The sequence below is a fragment of the Thunnus albacares genome, chromosome 24, assembly GCF_914725855.1.
Source record: "Thunnus albacares chromosome 24, fThuAlb1.1, whole genome shotgun sequence".
NCBI lineage: Eukaryota > Metazoa > Chordata > Actinopteri > Scombriformes > Scombridae > Thunnus > Thunnus albacares.
In genome coordinates this window covers 1,049,968-1,075,599 of record NC_058129.1, presented here as the reverse complement: position 1 = coordinate 1,075,599, position 25,632 = coordinate 1,049,968, and the positions used below count along the sequence as shown (strand labels likewise).

Genomic DNA, 25,632 nt, shown 5'->3' with positions numbered 1-25,632 from the left:
AAGATCAAATTAGACACTTTGCCAATTGCAAAAACACACATTGTTGATAGACTGGAGTGCCCCTGTGGTTGTTTCTGCATAGGATAATCAAAAAGAAGACTAAAAGATCCAGTTATAGAACAAAAAAATGCCATCCACACAAACAATGTTGATTATGGTATGGCATCATATGTGTGAACAGGACATGGCAACCATAATACACTGAAAGTTATTTAGTGCACTGCCTGTTGGCATCTACATCCTATCGGACTTTATCTTAAGCTTTATGGCACGTACTGGTGTCGTTGTCTCCTGACTAGATCCCTGCTTGTGTTGTATCAGTTTCAGATGTACGTCGCTTTGGATAAAAGCATCTGCTAAATGCAAAATATAAATGTCTTTTTTTTTTTTTTATTGGTGATACAGTTAACAAGACATAGTGGAAAGAGAGAAAAAACAACAAATACATAAAAAACCAATCAAGCAAATAAACAAACAAACAAAAATAATGACAAACAACAAAAATGACAACATCATATTACAATGAAAAAGACAATAAACGTAAAGAGCAACTAAGCAATATGGATTGATTAGGGGTGATAGGGAGAAGGGAAGGGGGGGGTGAATGAAAGTGAGAAAGGGAGAGAGCGAGAGGGGAGGGAGAGAGAGAGGGTGAAAGGGAGGGGGTGAGAAAGAAAAAGTGAGAGAGCTAATAATTACTATAATAATGATAATGATAATAATAACAATACAACAATATATAGTAATAATGATAATAGTCTTGTTTGATAGTATACTGTGGCAGCAGCAGTGGCAGAGGAAGCCACAATAACAGTAAAATGGGTTAAATAATTAGATATTTATATTTATTTATATCAATATAAATACCCCCCCCCCCCCCCCCCCCCCCCCCCAGCAACACAGCCACAGCCCAGGAACCAGACCAGCTGAGACCAGCTAAGGGGTATTCCTCCTATATTGTTTGTTGGTGGTTTGTTTTCCTTCTTTCCCCCTTCTCTGTCTTTTTTTTTTCCTCTTCTTTTTTTGTTTGTTTGTTTTAGAGATTGTCCAAATTTGGTCTACTCCGTAGTTGGACCTCTCTCAGACCATTTTGTAGAAAGTCTGTCCCGTGGGAAGTGACTATTTTTGTTGCCAAAATTTAGTCTACTTCCATAGTTGGACCACTCTCAGACCATTGTGGAGAGAGTCTGTCCAGTGGGAAGTGACCAAATTATTATTATTATTATTTTTCTATAAGAGAGGTAGGGGTGGAGGTATTTGCCCTCACCAGAGACCGCAGCCACACCACAAAATGTAAATGTCTGCTAAATGAAATGAAAAATGAAAAGGACATTAGAGGAGGTGACCATCTAAAAAGACTACTCCAATATCCCAGTCTCAATGATGAAATAGAATGTTCTCCTTTTCTGTGAAATATGACTTCAGATATAATGAAAAGATTGTATTGATCATGTGTACATATGGAAAGGATTAGGTCCACCTTGACTTGGGAGCCACATTATCTATCTTTTTAACATTTAAGTTCACCCCTTCCCTCCCCCCTCCCTCTCCCTTCTATTGATGATGCATCACTTCCTTGTTTTGGACCAACAGGCTTGCTCATTGGAGGAGAATCATCCTCTCCCTCAACTCATTAGTGTGAAATATCGGTGTTTAAGCTACTGCTGAGCTCCTGTCTTTGACATTTTAAATACATATTTCAATGTAAAATAAAGGCATTTTAATTATGTACAAACCTTTGGATCGTTTTTAAGGAGACTTGTATTTTACATTTTTTGACTGAAACCATATTCCATCTATGCAATGAGCCCTTCACAAGATGGCGTAAAATATTGTTTCGTAACATGGATGTGTTTTAAGAGCTCTTGAAATATATCCATGTTTCGTAATCATTAAAATATGTGGCACGGGCGTAACTACAGAAAATAAAAGATAAAACTACGCTGCCGGAAAGGCCTGAGGGACAATCGTGTGTGCGGAAGTGCGACTGGAAAAAGGCGAAAGGAGAAATAGGCGATAAACATTTCCTGACACAACTGTAAAGTGGCCAGTTGGGAGTAAACAGAGTTTAACAGGATTTAACAGACACAGTGTAACTACGATACAGGCAGTAAATACACACGTTGTACTTTAGGGTGTAAACTTTGCTGTCAATACTTCAGAATGCCGAGTGCGACGGACGGGGTCGTTGTAAGTGAAAGTTTGTCAGAAGACATGGTTCATGCAGAACCTCCGTCTGTGAGATTTGGAGAGAGGCTCATGTCAGCAGAGAGACCCGGTGGGAATGGAGGGCGGCCGTTAACCCACCGGAACGGCCCCAGACCCTGGCCCGCGGTCGCGCTGTCAATCCTGATGTCCTCCGCTGCTGTGGCCGCGGTCGGTAGTTTCTCTGCCCTCCTCTACCCGATCCTCACAGGTACCTACTAATACATCCATGACAGCGAGAGCGGGGTTAGGGGTGTGTCATGCATGCAGTGCTGTTGACAATGACATGGAACTATTTACTAAACACAAACCTGGTTTAAAGTTTTTTTTTTCAATTTGGTTCACTACATTTCAGAGGGAAATATTGTACTTTCTACTCTACTACATTTATTTGACAGCTTTAGTTGCTTTTCAGCTGAGGATTTGACACAATGGATAATATAACAAGCTTTTAAAATACAACACATTGTTAAAGATGAAACCAGTGGTTTCCAACCTTTTTGGCTTTTGACGTCTTACAAAAAGCAGTGTGTAGTCGGGGTCACATTTCACATGTCTATGAGTTGTTAACAGCTCCACCAAATAGTGATTTTTCCCTTTAAACTTCTCACATGCTTTCATTTCAATAAATGTTCAAATGATCCAATATTTCAGCAAAAATCAAAGATTAGAGAAAAAGTCCAAAAACTGAAAACAGATTTGTGTATCAGAACTTTGTTTTTTCTTCTTTCCTCTCCCATTAATCATCTCACCACCCCTCAGATTTATCTGCTGACCCTTTGGAGGGGCCCGACCCCTAGGTTGGGAACCACTGAACTAAACTAGCTAACTGTATATAAAGTAGTGTAAACTAGCTCCACCTCCAGCAGCTACAACAGTAACATGCTGCTCTAACACTGATGCTTCACTATTAATAATCTAATGATGTCATATAATATAATATATCAGTCAGAGGGACCAAACCACTACTTTTACTGCAATACCTTAACTATATCAAGCTCATAATACTTATGTACTTAAGTAGTATTTTTCATGTGAGATATTTACTTGTAATGGAGTATTTTTATAATACTTATTTTTATTTTCCCTCATTAAGTAAAAGGATGTGAATACTTGTTCCACCACTATCTGCTACACACTGTACTGGAACCAAATTCCACCAGTTTAGCTGTGTGGTCATTAAAGTGAATTGAACTGAATGGAACAGTGATATTCATTGATAGTGATTGTTTCAGAGCTGCGGGCAGAGAGAGTGAGGGGAGAGGATGGGACTGAAGAGAGGATGTTGGGTGAGTATCATCATGCGTGTAAAACATGTAATTGTTCATCATCTGTTGATGATTTGTTAATCATCTTCATGTAAAGTGTTGACTTAACATTAACAATTGTAGAGGTACCGTATTAAATATTACCTCCCATAGCCCTGCTCTACTTTAAGGCTGGCTTGTGTGTCACTACACTTGACTTTGCACCATAATTTGATTCAGTGACACAAATATTGAATTTAGCAGTGCTAATGGCAGCTTTAGTTATTGAAAACTTACAAAAGAAATAATGTGTGTGTGTGTGCAGGTTTCTGGAGTATCCTGGTGCTGTCAGTATTAGTAGGATGTATCTGCTGTTTCGTCTCATGGACTCTGACCTACCTGGACTCCTACCAACCTGGCATGATGTTCCCAACACCGCTGACACTGTCATACTTAAGGTAACACACCGTCTTTACTACTTTCCTGCATCTATGAGACATCAACAAGTCAATGTGGTCAACCACACGAACCCTTAACATGACTAACATGCAGCAGCTGTGTGATGACATTAGCATGATAACAGAAATCAAAGCCTCTGTCTGTCTGTGTGTTTTCTCTAGAGATTCATCGGCCCATAGTTACCACATGGGTTATGGTATTGCTGTCCTGAATGGCATCATGGCCATGCTCACTGTCATCTGGAGCCTCACCTGACCCTCCACACACACACATATATATATATATATATATATATATAAACATGTACACACTCCCAGCAGAAATGCTCAGGTAAACTGGTGTCTGATACTGATTTCTTCAATATTAAAATACAAGTTTGAAAGGAAAGTTTAATTATTATGTGTACATAAGACCAGCTGGCAGAGCATAAATATAAAATTTCTTCAAAACATTTGTTCAGTATTCAAAAGGACAGAATTAGCAGCATCAAGCTACCTCACAAACATGTTTGATACACAGTATTTACATGCTTTGTTAATGTGATGATGGACTGGCCATAAATCAGTGGTGTCAGTTTTTATGTTCAAGTACTGATCTAAGAAGACAGAAATAAAACATGCAATGTCAGGATCAGGTGAATATTTTTTTTTTCCAGAAACTTTGAGTCATTGAACACTGACTACACTGTTGTGTATTCCAGACTGTATGTGATGTCAAAAGGAAATGTTTGATAAACTGTTATGTATTGGAAAAGTCTTTAATACTCTTCAATTATGTTTAAACGATCATTAATTAATAGCCTGCTAGTTGTTGGGAGATATCTGTCATTAAAAGGGAACATTTGTAATTGTTAAAGGTACATTTTTTTTATGTGGATCTAAAGTCATATTACTATCTGTCTATATTGATTATGTGTCTCTTGATGTCAAGTGTCATTTAAGTCCTCTTCCACTCAAATATATGTTTTTCTTCTTCTTTCTTCTTCTTCTTCTTTCTTCTTGTTCCTACAGTTGGATGTTTGAGCTTCACTGTGCAGAATGATGTATGTGCAGAGTTTGTTTTCACATTCATCTGCTGAAAGTGGAAAGTTTCTCTTTGCTCATTGAAAATCTGTTTTTTTAAGGGGTGGGGCTTATGAGCATGATCTGTGACATCACAACTAGTTTGGAGCCTATTCTGGTCCAATATTCAACAAGTGTGATGTGGAAACTTGAAGCCTCCAGTGCACAAACACTGAGAATAGACTTTACACTGAAGTAGGAGATATCTTGTGTGCATATCAGACACACATTATTGTTCCAAGCAGAGTATTTATATATAGCTTAATACATGTCTGGGGGGGTCTTTAACTGTAACAATTCAGCAAAATGGTGCTCAGTACTGCAGTGATAACAGCTTTTATTCAGCTGTACTGTCTGCATCTGTATATGTGCCATAGAACAACAAGAATTAAATATAGCAAATCCTATCATTGAGACAGAACTTACAACAATAAATATACTTACTTTACACATTTAAGTGGCACTACCTAAGAACCTACAAAATGCTAAAACATGAAGTTCATAATGTTCAATGGGGAAATTAGTTTTAAAGTTTTAGCATTTGTTGACAATTCATCTCATCTCTCATCTGCTACAGTTCATTATACAGTAAGGTATTTCTCTTAAATTGAAGCTTTAAAATTCAGTTGGTTGCTATAGGACCACCATCAGGAAATGCTTTTCCACAATTTAGTTTGCATAATCTTTTATTGAAGACTGCATTCACACATGGAAAGGCCTTTCCCCCCCAAAAAAACATAAGTAGAAGAAAAAAAAGCCAGGAGGTCATATCAGTAAATATTGAATCTGTGAAATGAAATTATTGCAAAATTCTAAATATCATGATAAATGGATAGATGTGTTCACAAGTCATGTCCTCTGAAATCAATTTCAAATAGAGACCTTTTACAGACTCAACATGTCACCAGTCTTCAAACCACATAGCAGGATTTTGTGTTCAGGTCTAAAAGTGAAAATATGTGTATGATGGTCTTTCCACCAGGCTGCCTGAATGGACGGTCAACTCAGCTGGCTGACTTTCAAGCTGCAGCTACACTATGTGTAGGTGGTGTATTTGATGATACTGCACATTGTTGGATGAAGTTGTAACAACTCATAGACATCTGAAATGTGACCCCGACTACACACTGCTTTTTGTAAGACGTTGGAAACCACTGGTTTCATCTTTAACAACGTGTTGTATTTTAAAAGCTTGTTATATTATCCATTGTGTCAAATCTTCATCTAGAAAGTAACTAAAGCTGTCAAATAAATGTAGTGGAGTAGAAAGTACAATATTTCCCTCTGAAATGTAGTGGATTGGAAGTATAATGTAGCATCAAATGGAGCAGAATGGAGTACCTCTAAACTGCATAAGTAAAGTACTTGAGTAAATGTACTTAGTTACTTTCCACCACTGTTTTCTTCAAAAAACTAAATAAACAAATGACTTGTATACATCAGTATGCAGCTGTTATTCTCCTGTGATGGCAGGAAAAAGCATGACAAGACATTTTACCCTTATCTTTACCTTCAGAGAGCATGACTCAGAATGAGGAACATGATCAGAATCTCTGAATGCTGGAATGCACTTTCAGAACAACAGTAGCAGCATAGACGATATTGAGTAGCCTAAGATTTATAAGATTAATATCAGGTGTTTCTGAACTCAAAAAAACAATCCATATAGTTAGCATACATGAGATATTAATAAAAAACAAACAAACCTGGAAATCGAGAAGTTGCACCTGCATCAAGGTATGGTGGATTCATGATGGGTAACTCAAACCTGGACCAGATTAACACAGAGACTGTAAAATTATTTAGAACCAAGATGCAGACAGATACTGTAGTTCACTGACCTGAGAAAAACAGCTTTTTGTGTTTTTTGTTTTCCAAGTGTAAGCATCAAATTATATTTAACTATTAAGTATATGATTGAATAGATAAGAGTGCAGTGAATTTCAAGCATATTGTAGTTTGACCTTCAGACTGACCTTGGCAGTTTTACAGCTAATACTGTACTTTGCCCTTGTTTTACTGCAGTATAATTATATGGCCAAACAGTGATAAGCTGCTGTAAGTAAGAATTGTCTTTTAATGTCTTTTAATGTTATGAACAAACTCTTACAGTTACAGGCCTGTATGTTTGGGTATGTGAACAACAATTACTATGAACTGAACAATTAACTGATATCAATTCATCAATTAATTATACTGAACGCTTTGACGGGAGATAGGCCTACACATGTAATTCTGTAACAGTTTCATCGGCCAGGGAATCCTCAACAGCCGTCTCAGAGACTTTCAATTCCTGCCAGAAGCGTCTGCTGGTCTCTGGCATAAGAGGGATGAGCTTGTTGATGATGTCTGTCTTCTTGCTGAGAGGTATTCCTCTGTTCTCCTCATGGAGGTGATGTGGTGGCCCTGACTGCTTCCTCTACAAATTCTTCTTCATGAAGTCGAGCTCACAGTGTTCTTCCTGGTTATGAGCGGTCTTGTAGAAGAGATTCTTGGAGCTTTTCCTTGCCCGAATCTCTATCATGCTAGCCAGCTTCACCCCAGTCTTCTTGAGCTTTGCCAGACTTCCAAGCCAGGACATCCTTGTTGTTGAGTTGGATGACTTCAATGTTGGGGCTGGAACTGCTGACGACGTCAACAAAGTCATCAAAGTTGTACAGTTTTCCACCAGGGTGCTTCTTCATTGCCAGCTCCACACCATGGTGGATAGAATCTGCACTCATGAAACTGTGCCCAGGTTCGAAAAATTTGAGTGTAATGTCCTCCACTGCTGTTTGGTCAATACACGGGAAAGTGCCATCTTTAAGAATTTCTTCCTTCTGTCAAAGATTTCACATTTCACTTTGTTCAGGATGTCACCTATAAAGAAACAGTAACTATCAGTCTCATTTTCAAAGTTGGTCCTAAAACAAAGATAAACTGCAGTATGTGACATTCTTCATGGTGAAATCAAGTTAAACTGCAGTAAGTGCAGTTACTGCACTCTGTCTTGGCTTCACAGTACATTTTTGCAGATACTGCAAAACTAATAAAAAAAAACAATATCTCTGGGAAATGAAGCAGTAGAACAACGAAACTCTAACAGATTGAAGAACAGATACTGCACTTAAGATTGGTGCAAAAAAGTGAATTACGCAAAAAGTGCAGATACTGCACTTTGCCTTTGTAGGGCAATTTAGATAGAGATCTGACACCTTACCAGAGGACACTGAGAGAAAGTTGCCTCTTCTGGCCAGAAGATGGCAGCATTCTCTCATGATCAGCCTGCAGAGTCCTCAGCCTGCTAACACTGCAGCAGACTGAACAAGGAGTGTGTAAAAAGGATCCCACTTTCTTCACAACTGTTATTGATACATTTTTAGTGACTTCATTTATTACATATTTCTTTCTCAGTTACCCTAATGGGTCAGTGTGATCTTCATGGTTTATGATCACATACAGAAGCGCGATTGCATTCAAAAAACAAAAAACTAATGGATAGCCTACCTTATCTCATTATTATCACTTCCATGTGATAATTATGTCTTACTATCTTATAACTACGAGACAAAATTGCATAATTATGAAAAAATGTATTCTGTGACTTATCCATTTTGTTACCTCAATGTTTTTTTATTATACTTTATTGCATACTTTATTATAATAGCTGTACCATAGTATTAAGGTAGGGTCACAAATTTTGATGGCTTGGATGCATTTCAGTTTCATGACTTTGTATTCATTTTGCATCTTGTACACTCTGCTCCTGAACAAACTGACCTCCATTCATGGATAGGAACTTTTCATTCAGCAGATGGAATATTATTTCATCCAGGTTAGAAGCGTCTTTGGGGATTCAGAACAACTTAAGTGTTTTTAAACAACCCTCTGAGTTTTCAATCATCGCCAGTTAATAATCTTTTAGATAAAACTTTGAGTTACTTAATGTAGTCCTCAGTTCTTTGATAACAGAATGAGGTGTTTCACAATGGGAATCACCTTGGCATGATCAACGACAGAAGCTCCAATGACACCACGTCTGTCAGTAACAGAGAATGGTTGAACCATGCTCAGGGCCCCGCTGACCTACCACATTATTCTAGACCAGTTTCTTTCCATGTCTATGCAAGGTGAAACACCTCACTCTGTTATTAAAGAACCGGGGATAATATTAAGTAACCCAAAGTTCTAAACTCAGATAAAACTGAAGTTATTGTGCTTGGCCCTAAACACCTTAGAAACACATTATCTGATGATATAGCTACTCTGGATGGCATTACCCTGGCCTCCAGCACCACCATAAGGAATCTGGGAGTTATCTTTGATCAGGATATGTCCTTTAACTGACTGCCTTTTTTCACTTACGTAATATCGCAAAAATCAGGCACATCCTGTCCCAAAAAGATGCAGAAAAACTAGTCCACGCATTTGTTACTTCTAGGTTTGATTAATGCAATTCCTTTTTATCAGGCTGCCCTAACAAGTCTCTAAAGACTCTCCAGCTGGTCCAGAATGCAGACACCCTCTCTATGTTTAAGAGTAGGCTTAAAACTTTCCTTTTTGATAAAGCTTATAGTTAGGACCGACCAGGCTCACCTTGGATCAGCCCTTAGTTATGCTGCTATAGGCCTAGACTGCTGGGGGACTTCCCATGATGCACTGAGCTCCTCTCTCCTCCTCCTCTCCATCTGTATGCATTCATGTAACATCAATGCATGTCACTAACTTTGCTTCTTCTCAAGAGTTTTTTGTGCTTTCTCATCTCACAGGAAACCCTGAGTTGCAGGCCGAGCCTTCACGGTCCCTCGCAGTCCTGTTGGCATCCTTCCCTGGCTATTGCTGCTTATTCAATCAATCAATCAATCAATCAATCAATTTTTATTTATATAGTGCCAAATCACAACAAGTCATCTTAGGGCACTTTTCACATAGAGCAGGACAAGACCGTACTCTTTAATTTACAGAGACCCAACAATTCCCCCATGAGCAAGCACTTGGTGACAGCGGTAAGGAAAAACTCCCCTTTATTGTTATTGTTATGATTGTTGTTATTCTGTCCCCCCCTTTCCCTCTTTCTTTCTCTTTCTCAACCCAACCGGTCAAAGCAGATGGCCGCCCACTAAGACCCTGGTTCTGCTTGAGGTTTCTACCCATTAAAAGGGAGTTTTTCCTTACCGCTGTCGCTCATGGGGGAATTGTTGGGTCTCTGTAAATTATAGAGTACGGTCTTGACCTGCTCTATGTGAAAAGTGCCCTGAGATGACTTTTGTTGTGATTTGGCGCTATATAAATAAAAATTGATTGATTGATTGATTGATTGATTGATTGAGTTCTTTTTCTAACTTTGTTTGGTGTTTCACTATGGGAGATATAGACCACTCCTGGATTGCATAAATTCTCCCAAAACCTTAAACTACACTGAGTAGAGTAAGGATTGTCACACTGACCCTGGCATGTCCTCTAGTACTGCTTGTGCCAAGGATGGCCCTGAGACATCCAGCCTGTAAAACGGCAGTAAATTCTTTAAGTCATTTGGGTTGAGAGAGAAGGGGGGAGTTTTTTCCCAGAAAGAACTCCAGGGAATATGAGGGAGGCTGGGTGGACGTGGTGTTTTGGAGCTGCCATAGTCATTAGTCATGCCAAGATGATTCCCATAGTGAAACACAGAATGAAGTTAGAAAAAGAACCGATTGTTACCTTTGTGACCCAAGTGTATGCTAATACATGAGGAGGCATAAGCTGGTGCTATGTTGAGCCTAACCCTCCATGTGTTGGTGTCGAGGAGAGTCTTCAGATGATCAGCAGGCTGATGGGCAGCAGGACTGATCAAAAGCAGCAGCTTACAAAGAAGCTGTTTGATGGAGGGTAGGTGGACTTGTGACAGTTTAGTGCTGGTGCAGGTGGGGCCGGTTGCACAAAACACTAAGATTTTCCTTAAAGTCTAAGTTAAGGTTTCCTTAAAATAAAATTGGTTGTACACAACACCCTTAAGTCTTCTTAAGGTTTTCTCCTTATCTTGGTCTTATACTTAAGGAATCCCTTAGAGTTCGTTAAACCGTTAGTGTTCAAAATCAACACACATAACAGAATCAGAAATGAAAAGTCCAGCTGTCAATCCATGGAACAAATGTAAACAAAAGGGCTTATTTTCTGATAAAAGAAAAAAAAAACACTGGATAGTAAATGTTTCTTTAAGAAAGGTTTATTTAAAGAAATATAGTATGGTTATAAAATAACAATTAACAATTAAGTAACAATTCACAACACAAAAAAACATGATTATCAGGCAGAAATATTTATTTTTTTGATAGTCATTGCATAGACGGCAGCTTTTTCATTTCAAGTGCTAAACAAGTTTGTGGGGGGAACACTTACATGATTATTTATTTAAACCATGTGATTAAAGTATCAGCACAACACACCTTCAGTATTAGCAAGTAACAAACTGCACACACAGGCTTTCATGTATGACCAAGTCTTAGAAGAGTGCAAATAATTCAACTGAAATCCACAGAATAAACACATTCACATACATCCTGCAAAGCAAAAGCCTAGTTCTCATACAACACACTATATGAATTAAGTGTCAGGGGGGTTTCCTGAGGTAGCCCATCTCTGCTAAATAGATGACAACTTTCATAAATGTCACATGAAATGAATACACTTTGTTGTAATATAATCATAGAAACCCTCTGGGAGAGGAGGAGAGGCACCGTTTCACACAGTGAAGGACAAATGTAAAAAAAAAAAAAAAAAAAAAAAAAAGTCTTAATAGCAGTGCAAATGCATGTTTCATGATCCACAAAACATGATTTAAAGATATGCGACAATCCATCCAACTTGAATAACTGTAAAATTATTTTACAAATAACTGCAACCCATCTGCAAAACGCTTTTGTGGGCTGAAGGAGACACACACACACACACACACACACACACACACACACACACACACACACACACACACACACACACACACACACATCAGGTGATCCATGCACACAGATTCAACAATCTATTCATGAACTATATGTTGGAATTCTCTATGTAGAATACTGACCTTTATTCAAGTTAGTTTGTAAGATTGTTTTACATGTATTCAGGCTGGGTGGTAAAAATGGAAAATACTTACTTTATTCACCTTCTGTAAACTTCCATCAAACTTTTTTTTAAATAAAAAGGCTGAGATTGTATGTATTTCATCTCATGTTTGCACAGCAGAACAAATACAGTCTTATTTATATAAGAACTACATTTACAACACTTGATAATCCAACACTGTCATCAGTGGTTTGAGACATACACTTATGTTTATGACACTAATAAAAAAAGAGAGGGCTGGCACAGTGCCTAACTGCCTACACAAACTATATGTATTGATCGGAATGGTCTAGGTAGTTTTCACATTAAAATATACTGTAACATATCAGTCTATTTGGCCAGTGGAAAAAAAAACAGGCATTATTTGAAGTCTTCCATACTTTTCCACACACACCATTATACTCAACAAAAACAAAAGTTACAATTACATAACATATCTTGTATGAAAAGTTTTCCATTGCATGGTATTTTATATTTCAGCCGTATTTTTGCACTTCATTCAAAATGAATTTGGTTGATTTAAGTCAATAATTTGGTTATCTCTTTCACACTTAAAGGATAAGTCTGGACATATTCTATATTTGTCTTTTTGTCAACATACTCCATGAGATCCTTCCAACAAGTACTGTCTGTGTGTCCACAGCCTGATATATCTTATTCCTCTGTGCTGTAGAGCTCCATGTTCAAGTACTCACTACAGCACCAAATGTGTATTAATCCAACACTTCAAAAAGTCAAATACACAATATTTCATCCTATTTGACAAAAACTACAGTGACCAGCTGTTTTGGGAGTTAACTGAGCTTTTTAAAAATGAATTTATGAAGATGAACATCTTCAGCGGGAACCAATGTGTCTGGAGCTGAGAGCTACAGACAGAGTTGAGAAGTCAGAAAGCGTTAAGACAGACTTGCACATTGTTAGTTTTGGTCTTTTCATTAGATTTGTTGACAAGAAAAAAATATGTAACATTCAGCAGTAATGAACATGAGAGTATATGATTATCAATATTAAAATGAATGCAGGTCAACAATGTAACAGCTTTAACGGCACTGTGTTCATTAAGAATAGATACTGATAATGATACTCACCCATGTTATTAAGGTTTTTGATAGTACAATACACAATCTATGCAATTACAGGAAGAAATAATACATAGAAAAATATAAACATATCTTTTTGGCTGGTGGCATATGTAACACAAAAGGTACTTATGCTAATAATGCACCCATCCCTAGTGTTTTACACATCAAGTCTAAGGCATCAACTCCAATAAGCTAGGAAATGTACACAAATTGTTGTGCATCGAGAAAAAGTTGTGCGACGTACATGTTAGATGAAGCCATCTATCTGTGATCAGTAGTGTGGTCTTTAAATGCTGCATTTATCAATCATTTTTTATTTACACTGAAACACTTATTTATGTGAAAGGGGTCGCACATACCTGCGAGGAATTGTGAGCCAACTCTGCAGCTCTGTGGAGCTTTTTCGGCCTTGTTCACATTATTGTTTGGGATTTACTGTGCGTTTAAAAAAAGTTTCAGCAGCAGGCAGCTGATAAGTGCTGATAAACCCATTGTACACTACCTGAGCAGCAACAATAATTACATGCCAGTGCACATTACTAGTATTTAGTCTTTGCTACACCTCTGCATTGTCATGTTGGCCATAACAATGATATAACGGTATGTGTACATGGCTGTGTGTTTGTTGGCTTGCTCTGGAGTTCTTTTGCCACCCACTGGGGAAAATTGATTAATGCAGCTTGGAGTGCTTTACTAAGCAAAAGGCAAAGACACAGTGACCTACAGTCATTATACAGATAGTAGTTTTTGCCTCTACCTTCTACTTTGACACAATGAAGAAACTCCATGGCTTAATGGACTACAGAAGCTCACCTTGTGGAGTCACTGTGCTCAATGAGCTTTAGTGTGTGAGAAGCTAACAGCTGTCATGACGTGCTATCTGCAAGAGCTTGTGTCACTAATCGGAGGAGAGTCTGACTCCGTCTCTGCTGGGTTGTTGGCCTTCTGCTCAGAACGCCTCCTGGAGGCCACTTTGCAAAGCCCAGCGATGAGGAAGACCACAGAGATGACAGCGAAGTAGCCGCCATAGATGAGGAACTGAGAGAGGAAAGAAGACAAGACGACATATTTTCAGATCTACGCTGCAGGAGGAGGTGCCACCACGGATGCTGTGTATGTATAATACATTGACAGGATTGGACATTTTCTCACCTGAGTGAAAACATCGAGGCCGAGGCCGGCCGAGTCCACCACCACCACAGTGAGCAGAGTCTGCAGCAGCAGAGCCATGAAGGTGTTCACTCCAAACACCAAGGCGTAGCGCTGCATGTTGAGACTGGCTGCGATCTGATATCTGATGGTCAAAGGGCAGAAATCATGATCAACATGAGGAAAGTTCACATCAGAAGCACACCATCTCTCTTTCATTTATTCAGCTGCTTGGTGACAGACAGTGATAAAGTATAGTAAATAATATAGTACATTTAAAGGTAAACTTGTGGTGTGTTGGTTAAGCAATCTGACAAACAAATCCACCCTCCCTCTCTCCTGCTGAGGAGAATAAACACAGGATTGAGAAGAAAGAAAGAGACCCACAGAGGGAGGAATGAATAATCCGTCTTGCTGCACCAACCCTGGTATTTATCTGAGCTTGTGTTTGCTTTTAGTTGAGGCGGTGAACCAGAGTTCTCAAACTTCTCAAATGATCAGTTTCCAGGACATATTCACATGAATGTGCTTCTTTCTGTGTTCAGTCTACATAGTGACAGACCAGCCCCTCGGTGTTAAGACATTACAGTTACAAATACTTGTTGCAATCTGGACAACAGTTACACAAGTTTTCCCTTTCTATCTTCCCTTTACTCTTTGAAGCGCTACAGCGACATTTAAACTAATGTTGCAAATACAAATATTGATGAACAAAAACCAGAAAAAAAACAGACAATTGTGGAAGTTTCCCAACATCTTCTCTGATCCATATTCTTCATATATGTATGTAATTATATAATATCGTAGTGATTCCACTAGTACAATTACAGTATCTCTGTGCTGCTACTTGTGTCTACTCATTATATAACACTGTTTCAAAGCTGCCAGCAAAACAGTCAACTACTCATTTAAGTCCAGCTGACTACTTTATTATATTCATTTATAGTTTTGATTGACAAGTTGCAATTTGAATACCTGTATATTTAACACATTCAACCTCTAGCCTCCACTTCAAAACAATACAAGCATGATGATGGAGAGACGGGCTACTTTGGAAAACACCGGTGGCAGCAACTTGACGATTGCACAGTAAGTATTCAAAAGTCCAATGAAAACGCTGCTTTTGCCATATATGCAACACACACATTAATGGGTTTAATGAATAAGCCAATCAATTATTTTTATTTACATTGTGCTTTTTACAGCAGAGCCATCTCTAAGACACAGTGCAAACACGTGTAAAACAGGCGTTGTCGTCAAAGTAACAGGCCGAAAATGACGGTTGTGACTCAGCCTCACACTCAGGATGATAGTGAAGATGACTACAAGTTGAGTTGATTCAGTAGATTGACATGATTTGAGTCAAGTGATTCACATGTTTTGTTATTTTAGAGTAATGTTTGACATAGGTTTATTTTATAAATAATTTAATTTAAATTACAATACATATAGGCCAGATAAGACATGGGATTAAAAACACGTTCCACTTTAAAATAACCTTATTTATTTATGTTGAATAAGAAGATTTAGATTCAGAATCATCATTTCTTACCGATGAGGACTAGAAAAAAAGCACAGACATGGAAATCTCCAATTCATCATGCTGTCTAAGGAGCCGTATACAGCCAACACACAGTGACAAAAGAACACAACTATTCTATACGCAAGTGAATCACAAAGCTGGCACGTAAATCTTAACCATGTCACCTCGCAGTCTGACCTGGCTAATCTAATTCTACATGCAAAGCAGCAAGCACTCCAGTATTTTTAAGTTACTTCTATAGTAAATTTTATTTTTAAACAGTAACCATGTAACCATTTTTCCCAAAATATGAACCATGTGACAGTTTCACATGGGGATTGCATATTTCTGTTATCACTGTTTGTGGCCACTAACGTAACGAAGTGACTGCTACAACTGATCTAACCTTTGAGTTTGTTTTATTTAGCGGAAACATAGCTAACACTAACTTAGACAAAACCAGGTTTATTTCTTTTATGTTACTAATAGTAACTGCATTTCCATATGCATCCTAATTGTTTTCATTTATTTATCAGCCCTCTGGTGAATTACAGTTGCTCGTCAATATGTAACTTAGCTTGTTATCAACAGAGATAAGTTTCATGCTCGCAGCCATCAGACTTTATTTTCTGCGATGTGTGAAGATGATGTGGATCATAACGTCAGTGGGACATGTTACATGCTGGGTAACTTACTAACTGCCTGTTGCCACGGATACAGTTGTCACCCCTGTCGAGGCAAGACCCTTACATATTGCTAGTCAGTCAGTCAGTCCAATGCTAACTGTTAGCAACTACATTTTAGCACACAACTGCTGCTCAGCAACAGTTACATAGTCTTTCTTTAATCTTCAAACAGTCTCAGGGGAGATTCATCATCTCTCACCATTCTGGAGCCACTTGTTGGATTTCTCTTAAGTTCTTGACCTCTGATGTGACATTTTAAGGACAACTTTGCTCCAAAAGGACATGTTGAGCAACCTTCTAAGTTTCCAGATTCAGTCTCCCAGTTCAAATTCAGATTCATTCCCACAGAAGTGTTTCAGATTATCGAGATGATTGTTTCTCTCTTCATGTGAGGGTCGACATGATGAAAATAAGAAACGAGCGGTAAAAAAAACATCTTACTCAATACTATCAATACAGTACATCTATTTTTCCAGCCATCCTACTGGGCCAACATGATTCTGAATAAATTTGCAGTGGCTGACTGATAAGCGAGAGAACCAAAACTTAACAGCTCCTCTTTGTACTTACGTGGCGACAGTGATGAGCAGCATGTATATGGCCCTGAAGAGGATATATGAGCTGTAACACAGCCAGATGTTCCTCAGTGTGTCCATGACAAATACACACACAGCCATCAGCAGGGAGAGGAGAAACAGAACCAGTTCCCCCCAAAGAGACCAGCTGACTGGCAGGTAGCCCACCAGCAGAGCTGTCACAGCCCCTGTAACACCAACCAACACACAGCAGCAATGTTAGCTCACACGGTATATATATATATATCTGCACATATAGAGCGCTGCAGGCTCGTCTCAACTGGGCAAACTCCATCCATTAACGAAGACTGGGATGTGGTTTAAAGCTCTGGAGAAAACTAGTGAGTGGAACTTGAGTTTAGATTGTTTTGTCAAACTACCACATCTAAGATTAAGGATTAAGCTTCACGAAAACTATGTACTTTATAAAACATTTTGAATTCTGACATCGTGGCAGTCTGAGGAACAGAACTCTCACCTAACAGAGTAGACAGTGTCTCTACATATCCGTTGTAGATTTCATATTCCTGGGAAGGACGAATGTTCTCCCAGAGTACTTGAGCATAGTTGAGGACCTGGAAGTATCCACAGGTGGCCAGCGCCCACCACAGTGACCAAGCCAGCAGGGGGCGACATCTGTAGCAATGCAGGAAGTCTGTAAACAACATTAGCAGCACCTCCAAAAGACCACCGTTACCACTCCCTGCCTCAGAGGACCTGGACACCTACATGAAAAGAAACATGGCCGATGAATGAATTATACACATTTTAATTGATGATTATCTACAATTACCTACATTTCACCTGAACACAGCAGCATGTGACTCACCGTTGAGATGTCCTGTTTTTTTAGAGGCTCTTTGCTCTCCAAGTCCTCCGCCTTCTCCATCAGGGATTTGCTTTTCCTCTGCAGCCTTTCTTCCGCAACTCCCGTACTCTTGTGGAAAAACAAGCTCCTCTTGGGCATGGGTAGAAACCAGGGGGCAACGAAGGCCACGGCAGCTGATGCTAGAGTGATGATGACCAGGTGGAGCAGCTGGACTTTGGCCACAGAGAGGAGGAGCTGACCGATCAGAGAGCCGGCGGCTGATCCAAACAGAGTGATACTGCGGCAGTAGCTTGTCACTCTTTGGTAGTGTGTGGGCTCCACCACACTGTAGATGTAGGAGTAGTAGGCCACCTCTGAGGCTGTAGCCAGCCCGAAGAAGAACTCCAGGAGCTGCATGGCCAGCATGCCCTGGGTCTTCAGGAGCATCACATAGGTAACTACTAAGCTAGTCGCCTGCAAGACCAAGACAGGCTTATAACAGAGGTAGTCCGTGGCCAGGAAGATGGGGAACAGCAACACTAGGTAGGAGTATGTCCATACTGGGTAGATTTCATTGACAACCTGCAGATAACAGATGAAGAATATTTACAGTAATAAGCTTGCTTTATTACACTGGTATAATCCAGTCAGTAGGAAGTTAATACTGGCAGACAGAGTCCTGGGTACATATATTAAACAATAAAACATTAAGCCAATGAAAAAGAGCTGATCAAGAGCCCAGATTTTAGTTTCCATCTGAAAGCCTGCAGACCAGTTTGTTCCTGAGCAGAACTGATTCCAGATAGTAGCACCGCAGCTCTCCATCCCACCTCCCCAAAGCCTCTGCTGCTGATCTTGTGCGGTCATTAGGGGCCGGTGGGGAAGCCCACCTGAACAGTTCTGTCAGGGATGGAGCGGGCAATGTGACACATGGGTTTAAAGACCACTATCAGTACAGTTACTTCAATTCTGTCGTCTATGCTGTCGATACCTGCCATCTGAAGAAGTCTGACAATCATTATATGATCCTTCAGAGTCAGCTCTGTTGATTATTTGCTGAATCTGGTCTAAGCCGTTTTCAGACCTGCTCTTTGTAGTCCGGTTAAATCAGACTCTAGTTTGTTTCCCCTTGGTCTGATTCATTTGAACACAGCAATCAACCAAAATCCAACCTCAATCCGACCTGCCTTACTAACTAACTATTCTTCAAGTTTGAGTTAACCAGCTGCCGTAGCCAGGCAGGGCAAGTTTTAGCCTACTATACTAGAGTGGGCTGGTAGAAATAATAGGTGGGCAACTTGGGCATTGCAGTAGGTAGCCCAGAGGTTATAGAAGTGGACTAGTAGTCTGAAGGTTGCTGGTTCGAATCCCTGGCCAGATAGCACAAAAATCTGGAAAAATGACAGCTAGCAACCGTATGTATTACATATATATATATATATACACTCACATCACGGCAGGACCCAAGGAAGTGCAGTGTTGAGTGTGACGTTATTTGGACACGCGATACGTTTAATAAACTTTGAACAAACACATTAACAGCGAGCTGCTCAGGCCTGTGTCTGAGTGCAGCAGGGGGTTATATAAACACCTTCACATCACATCAGGGTGGGGCTTCTAAGCTCTGACCTGCTGAGCGGGACAAAGGCACGCATCCTGCTCAGTTAAACTGTCCAAGAGGGAAGAACAAGTGCACATAGGAGAAAAAAAACGGAGGCAGCAAAACAAGCCAATAGGAGCACAGACACATTTGATTGGCAGCAGGATCAACCAATGGAAGGCCATAAACCGCTTCTACGGTTAAACCTCAGTTTAGTCTCACTGGTGAAGTTTCTGTCTGGATTAAAACTATTTCATTTATTAAATCCTTATCATTTTAATTGATATGTCAATTGATACATATATATGTGGTTCTCAAGAAATAATAAGGAACTGGCCCGTTTCAAACAGGCACATTTTGAACGGGCACTGCACTAGAATTAAAGGACTTATGTCTCAGCAGGAACGCAAAATTCAATTCAATTATACAGCTTAAGTTGATTCAGAGCACGAGTCCTCACTAAGAACAAGAAAGTGCATCATATCACTCCAGTTCTCAGATCTTTACACTGGCTTCCTGTCTGTCAAAGACAATTGAATACAAAATACAAAATACATTTCAGATCTGCTGCCAAGTTACAAACCAAACAGACCTCTCAGGTCTGCTCTCTGTCCCCAGAGTCAAAACTAAAGATGGAGAAGCAGCGTTCAGTTTTTAATGCACCACATATCTGGAACAAACTCTCAGTTCTCTTAAATCAAGGCTGAAGACTTTTCTGTTTGCAGCTGCCTTTGATTCAATCAAATAACTATTCATTTCTCACACTGAACTGTAACTTTTATTCTTGTATTTTTACTGTTTGACTGTTTTCAAATTGTATTTAAAATGTCCTTTTTATTGCCTTTCATGCCAATAAAGCCTATTGACTTGAATAGATAGATAGATAGATAGATAGATAGATAGATAGATAGATAGATAGATAGATAGATAGATAGATAGATAGATAGATAGATAGATAGAGCAGCAGTGGGCTAGAGAGTGAATAAAGGTGAATCAGAGAAATGAATGTTATTTTCTGATTGTTTCACAGCGGTTATGTTGTAAGGCAAAAATAAACACGCCCACACCCCCACACACCTTCACACAACCCTGCAGGAAGTGCTGCAATGCCTGATTTGGTGTGAACACAACCACAGAGAACAGGCCTGCTTCAGAGCTCTGTGTGTGTGTTTGTGCGTGAACACAATGAGAAAAGGGGTGAACAGTGGGCAACTTTGGAGGCAGGCTGTAGGCTGCACACGCAATCGAAAGTTAGAAGCAGTACTGGTATTTTCTATGCTATTTTTTTCTCTGTGTGATAAGAAACCAAACCAAGAGGAAAAAGCAACACGCTTACTCACTCACTCACATTGAGTTGGACCCTTTAAAGTGAACTGTAGTGCAGTTTGTTTGTTGTGATTTAGCATGAATTCAAAAGCTATGACAACTATGAAATCCATCTTCTGGCTGTAAAGTGTGAAAGGAGTGATTTTATAAGCCACATATATATTTTATTATATATACACATACATATTTGGCATTTGGTAACCATGGTAACATGTATGCCCTTTTTAGCAGGGTATTTTAGCAGTTTCCTAATCAAAAGTGAAGTGAGTGAAATGTAACAATATCATCATACAAAATGTCTTTTTTGTCTGTTCGTCACCTTTAATGATATGAGGTCCAGCTGCAATATCAACTAATAATGCTCATAATTATTTATGTCTTGGTGAGCTCTTTGTGAAACAGAAACACATCAGTCCAATAAAGCAAAGCACGACCTGCTGTCAGTGTCCAGGATTTAGTTTTGTGGGTCTATGTAGCTCTGATGATGCAGGATGATTTCACCAACAATCAGTCCACATTACTTTGTGTTTACTCCTCTGCTCTAGGTTCATTTGTAAACAGCAAATGTGAACACAAACCAGAGTAGAACTAAAAGGCAACAACTTATCTTTTGTCCCTTGGTCTGGACCAAATGAAGTGAACTACAGGCTTGAATCACCCTGGAGAAGGGCATTGTGCATAGTAATGAGGAAGTTCTTGTTTTGAGATACTCTTTTTACCTCAACCTTATGCAGTTTCACAGTAGGCAAGGATCCTGTGTCACACCTACGTCCGCAAACGAGAAGACCTGCTCCTACATATTAACCCCATCACTAATTATCAAGGAGTTTCTGGTGCATCTGAGTTATTGAGAAAGCCCAAAGAGCATAGGACAGAGTTAAACTCTAAACCACAAACCAGCTAATTTCCACATCTGTTAGAGCCCGTTGACATTCTTCTGTCATTTTCACAGAATAGTAAAGAACTGTATCATCTGCATACATATGAATTATACACATAGTCAGCTCAGCTGTGTTAGAAGTCCATTCATATATATGCAGAACAATGGCCCTCCATAAAGTGAAACTAACATACTGACTTTTTCTTTGTAGAGAGATTCAAACCAAGCTTTTGTAGTGTCCCAAGCTAAAGCATCAGAGGTTTCATGGAATAACACAGCATTGACTTTCTGTCTATTTGAGACTTATTTCATAACTCCAACCACCTTACGCACTGCAGGAACTGGACTATGCATTTCCTGAAACAGCTTTGACTGACAGTGAGGATAAAACCTGCTTGTGAACCAGTTTCCCAAGACAATAGATGTCATGTTAGCATGGTCCAACTGTTGCAATGTGTGCTTTATCACTGCTTCTCTTTCTGAAAGAGCTCATAACTTGATAGAGGTAATTATTTTAGGATTAACCAGAAATTCCAAAAGAATCTGACCATTTTCCGAGAAGGATTATTCTGTCTAAAGCCGCTGTTGAGGCTAGGGTGACAAAGCAGAAAAAACAAATGGACTAGGGTATGAGAACATATCCAGACCCGTTATTATACAGCGATCCTCAACACATGAACAGTGTTTCCTATGAGAGTGGCAGGTATAATGGTATAAACAGTACATCTTAAAATATGGAGCCTAATATGGATTTGAGTATGTAGTTTGTTCAAGTGTAAAATGGGTTTTAACTGTCACATCACAACAAGCACATCTGTGAGCCTCTGCACTGTATGTTAGCCAGTGACCATAGGCTTCCCTTTAATGTTAAAGCAAACACACACACACCTGCATGCTAAGAAATGAGAGAGCAGTGCAGAGGCAGAACCACATGATGAGGAAACATGTATAGTATGAGGAATATGTGTGAATGTGTGTCTCCAGCTCTGACACATGCAGCTCTAGCGGAACAAACACAATGCAAACATTACTGCTTTAGTCTGTGTCCCAAAGATATGAAAAGCCTGTGATAGAGTGGACTGGAAGGACAACACACATATAATACCTGTGCATGTGTGAAAAGATATGATGTTGCCCATCCACACTGATGAGAGTCCAAATTACAAAACCTGTATTTTCTTAAGTACAGCGCCTATGTGTCAATGCAGATAGCAGTGGTGGAAAGTAACTAAGTACATTTACTCAAGTACCGAACTTAAGTACAGTTTTGAGGTACTTGTACTTTACTTGAGTATTTCCATGTGATGCTACTTTATACTTCCACTCCACTACATTTCAGAGGGAAATATTGTACTTTCTACTCCACTACATTTATTTGACAGCTTTAGTTACTTTTCAGATGAAGATTTGACACAATGGATAATATAACAAGCTTTTAAAATACAACACATTGTTAAAGATGAAACCAGTGGTTTCCAACCTTTTTGGCTTTTGACGTCTTACAAAAAGCAGTGTGTAGTCGGAGTCACATTTCACATGTCTATGAGTTGTTAACAGCTCCACCAAATAGTGATTTTTCTCTCTAAACTTCTCACATGCTTTCATTTCAATAAATGTTCAAATGATCCAATATTTCAGCAAAAATCAAAGATTAGAGAAAAAGCCTAAAAACTGAAAACAGATTTGTGTATCAGAACTTTGTTTTTTCTTCTTTCCTCTCCCATTAATCATCTCATGACCCCTCAGATTTATCTGCTGACCCTTTGGAGGGGCCCGACCCCTAGGTTGGGAACCACTGGACTAAACTAGCTAACTGTATATAAAGTAGTTGAAACTAGCTCCACCTCCAGCAGCTACAACAGTAACATGCTGCTTACATACTGCAATACTTTAACTACATCATGCTGATGATACTTATGTACTTTTACTGTCGTAGGATTTTTCATGCAGGACTTTTATTTGTAATGGAGTATTTATACATTGCTGTATTGATACTTTTACTTAATTAAAGGGTCTGAATACTTCCTCCACCACTGCTAGATAGTTTGGTTTTATTTTCCCAGGTTTTGAGATATCGGTCTACAACCGATACAATGAAGGTGTGGAATGGAATGGAAATTAGTTAGTGGTGCTCACATCATTGAAAACGCATTTAAAACATCCAGCAGCAACATCCTTTCCAGAAATAGAGTCCCTGTACAGAACAAACTGTCAACACTTTTCATGGGGACTATTTTTTTGGTAGTCTGTGAGGGAAAGGACACACATGAGATACACCAGTGGACTCTACAGAGTTTAATGGATTAAGTCCCGTTTTTATGACTTCACTAGAACAGGACATAAATATGAACTCTCCTGGACTGTTGTTGAGAAGTTAACCTCTTCGGTGAGTTCATCGTGTAAGCTTTTGTACCATATGGAACTTAATGAGCATTACATTCATGAAACAGGTGCTGCTCTCGTGACAGCCACTCACAACCGTGAAACCTAACTAGTTAGTGTGACAGCTCCTACATCACAGCTTAGCAACAATGTTACATTTTTCTTAATATTTGACTATTTAGGACATGTCGTATTTTTAAAAGCCAGACGAATACTAACTTATTTTGAGACATAACTCTGTGACCTCAATATGTGCGTCAGTGAAAGCGTAGCTAATATTGAATAGTGATGTAAACTAGAAGCACAAACTGAGGATAATTCTGCTGCTGGGGAAATTGGTACAGGAGAAATAAAAATACAAATTTAATTTAAATATTTAACTAGAACATCAAAAGTTCAAATGTGACGCAAGATTTTGTAACCAACGTAGTGCTAACAGCTCAGTAGCGTTTAGCCTGGAAAGCTAACTCACCTGAGTCTCTGTCAGGTTCTTGTCTGGTCCCAGCAGGTAGGCGGTGAGAAAAGGCTCTGACGGTCGCAGACTGGAAAAGAAGCCGTACACACAGAGCAGCAGAGTCGGGTAGTACACAGACATGTTGGACTCTCAGCGTGCCCTCTACACCACATAGCACTCACCGCTACTGACCGCTTCCTTCTCTGGTGCTGGTGGTGACTGATGGCACATGGCCAGTACCGCCCCCTGCTGGTCTGAGTGTGGACCTGCAGTATTGTCAGAGGGGAAGAAACGACTAAACCAGAGGTCAGAAATTGTTTTAGCATTTGTCATTGGGGAAGAATGATATTGATTTATACCATTGTTTAGGATTCTATCTGAAGGTGGATTTTTAAATTTTATTTTATGATTTATTTTATGATATTTTAATTTTAAGTGAGGGCTAACAGCTTATTTCAATATTCATTTGGCTAAAAAGTTACTCATACATGAATATATGTTCTGTGTTGCACTTGGAGACTGAAGACACACTTTATTGGCTATCCACACAACAAACAGCGGCCTGCTTCATTTATAGTTGATTAAATGTACTTATGTTGCCTTAGAAAAAAATGACATAAATACACCATAAAAAACATTTGAATAACACACCATTTCTGTTAGACTACCTTAACACTAACCCTAAAAGCATCGAACATCAGCATCTTTCACTGTTCAAAAAGAACAGCAATTGTGATAAAATGTTGTGTCAACTGTGAAAGTCAAAACTTATGCTCTCAACAGGGCCACATTTTTTATCTGGAGGGCCAGATTTGGCCCACGGGCCACTAGTTTTCAAACGGTTGAACTAAACAATTATAACTAATAATACTAATAATCTAACTATTAGAGCAATAGGGGTTTTTTTTTCAGAAAGTAAAATATATTTCTTTTGCTTGATAATATTGTTTGGTTTCCCATAATGACATGACTTTTACAGCTTATACATTCTCAAGTTGTGTTGACATTGTCAGAAAGGTGATGATTCTACTTTATGTTTATTATTGAGGTCGTAGTGGGTGGTGGTGGTGCACTGGAGTACATTATATTATAGAAAATAATAGACAAAAGTAG

At 39.1% G+C, this 25,632-nt stretch overlaps 2 protein-coding genes across 3 annotated transcripts; one reads left to right on the top strand and one right to left on the bottom strand.

Annotated features, from left to right (window-relative positions):
• The first annotated feature begins 1,559 nt into the window (after window positions 1-1,559).
• Window positions 1,560-4,766, top strand: arl6ip6 (ADP-ribosylation factor-like 6 interacting protein 6). The gene is made up of 4 exons (XM_044344986.1): window positions 1,560-2,416; window positions 3,441-3,494; window positions 3,778-3,910; window positions 4,073-4,766. The coding sequence occupies exons 1-4, from the start codon at window positions 2,164-2,166 to the stop codon at window positions 4,164-4,166; spliced, it is 534 nt and encodes a 177-aa protein (XP_044200921.1). The 5' UTR covers window positions 1,560-2,163; the 3' UTR covers window positions 4,167-4,766.
• Window positions 4,767-12,083: 7,317 nt separating this feature from the next.
• Window positions 12,084-24,762, bottom strand: slc19a2 (solute carrier family 19 member 2). 2 transcript variants are annotated; one of them, XM_044345408.1, is made up of 6 exons: window positions 24,538-24,759; window positions 17,899-18,459; window positions 17,548-17,794; window positions 17,065-17,257; window positions 14,290-14,431; window positions 12,084-14,175 (listed from the first exon to the last, which is right to left on the bottom strand). In XM_044345408.1, exons 1-6 carry the CDS (start codon window positions 24,658-24,660, stop codon window positions 14,014-14,016), a joined length of 1,428 nt encoding a protein of 475 aa, XP_044201343.1. In that variant the 5' UTR covers window positions 24,661-24,759; the 3' UTR covers window positions 12,084-14,013. The 2 variants fall into 2 exon arrangements, with proteins under 2 accessions (XP_044201343.1, XP_044201344.1); XM_044345409.1 differs by lacking the exons at window positions 12,084-14,175; window positions 14,290-14,431 and adding an exon at window positions 16,123-16,876 and having other exon boundaries at window positions 24,538-24,762.
• Window positions 24,763-25,632: the final 870 nt, after the last annotated feature.

Bases quoted from the DNA above. Each gene is read 5' to 3' on its own strand.
- arl6ip6 (XM_044344986.1), top strand. From the start codon at position 2,164: ATGCCGAGTGCGACGGACGGGGTCGTTGTAAGTGAAAGTTTGTCAGAA. The intron at 2,417-3,440 runs GTACCTACTAAT...TGATTGTTTCAG, and splicing joins CCTCTACCCGATCCTCACAG to AGCTGCGGGCAGAGAGAGTG. The intron at 3,911-4,072 runs GTAACACACCGT...TGTTTTCTCTAG, and splicing joins CTGACACTGTCATACTTAAG to AGATTCATCGGCCCATAGTT.
- slc19a2 (XM_044345408.1), bottom strand. From the start codon at position 24,660: ATGTCTGTGTACTACCCGACTCTGCTGCTCTGTGTGTACGGCTTCTTT. The intron at 17,795-17,898 runs GTGAGTCACATG...CTTTTCATGTAG, and splicing joins AAAAACAGGACATCTCAACG to GTGTCCAGGTCCTCTGAGGC. The intron at 14,432-17,064 runs GTAAGTACAAAG...TTTGACCATCAG, and splicing joins CTGCTCATCACTGTCGCCAC to ATATCAGATCGCAGCCAGTC.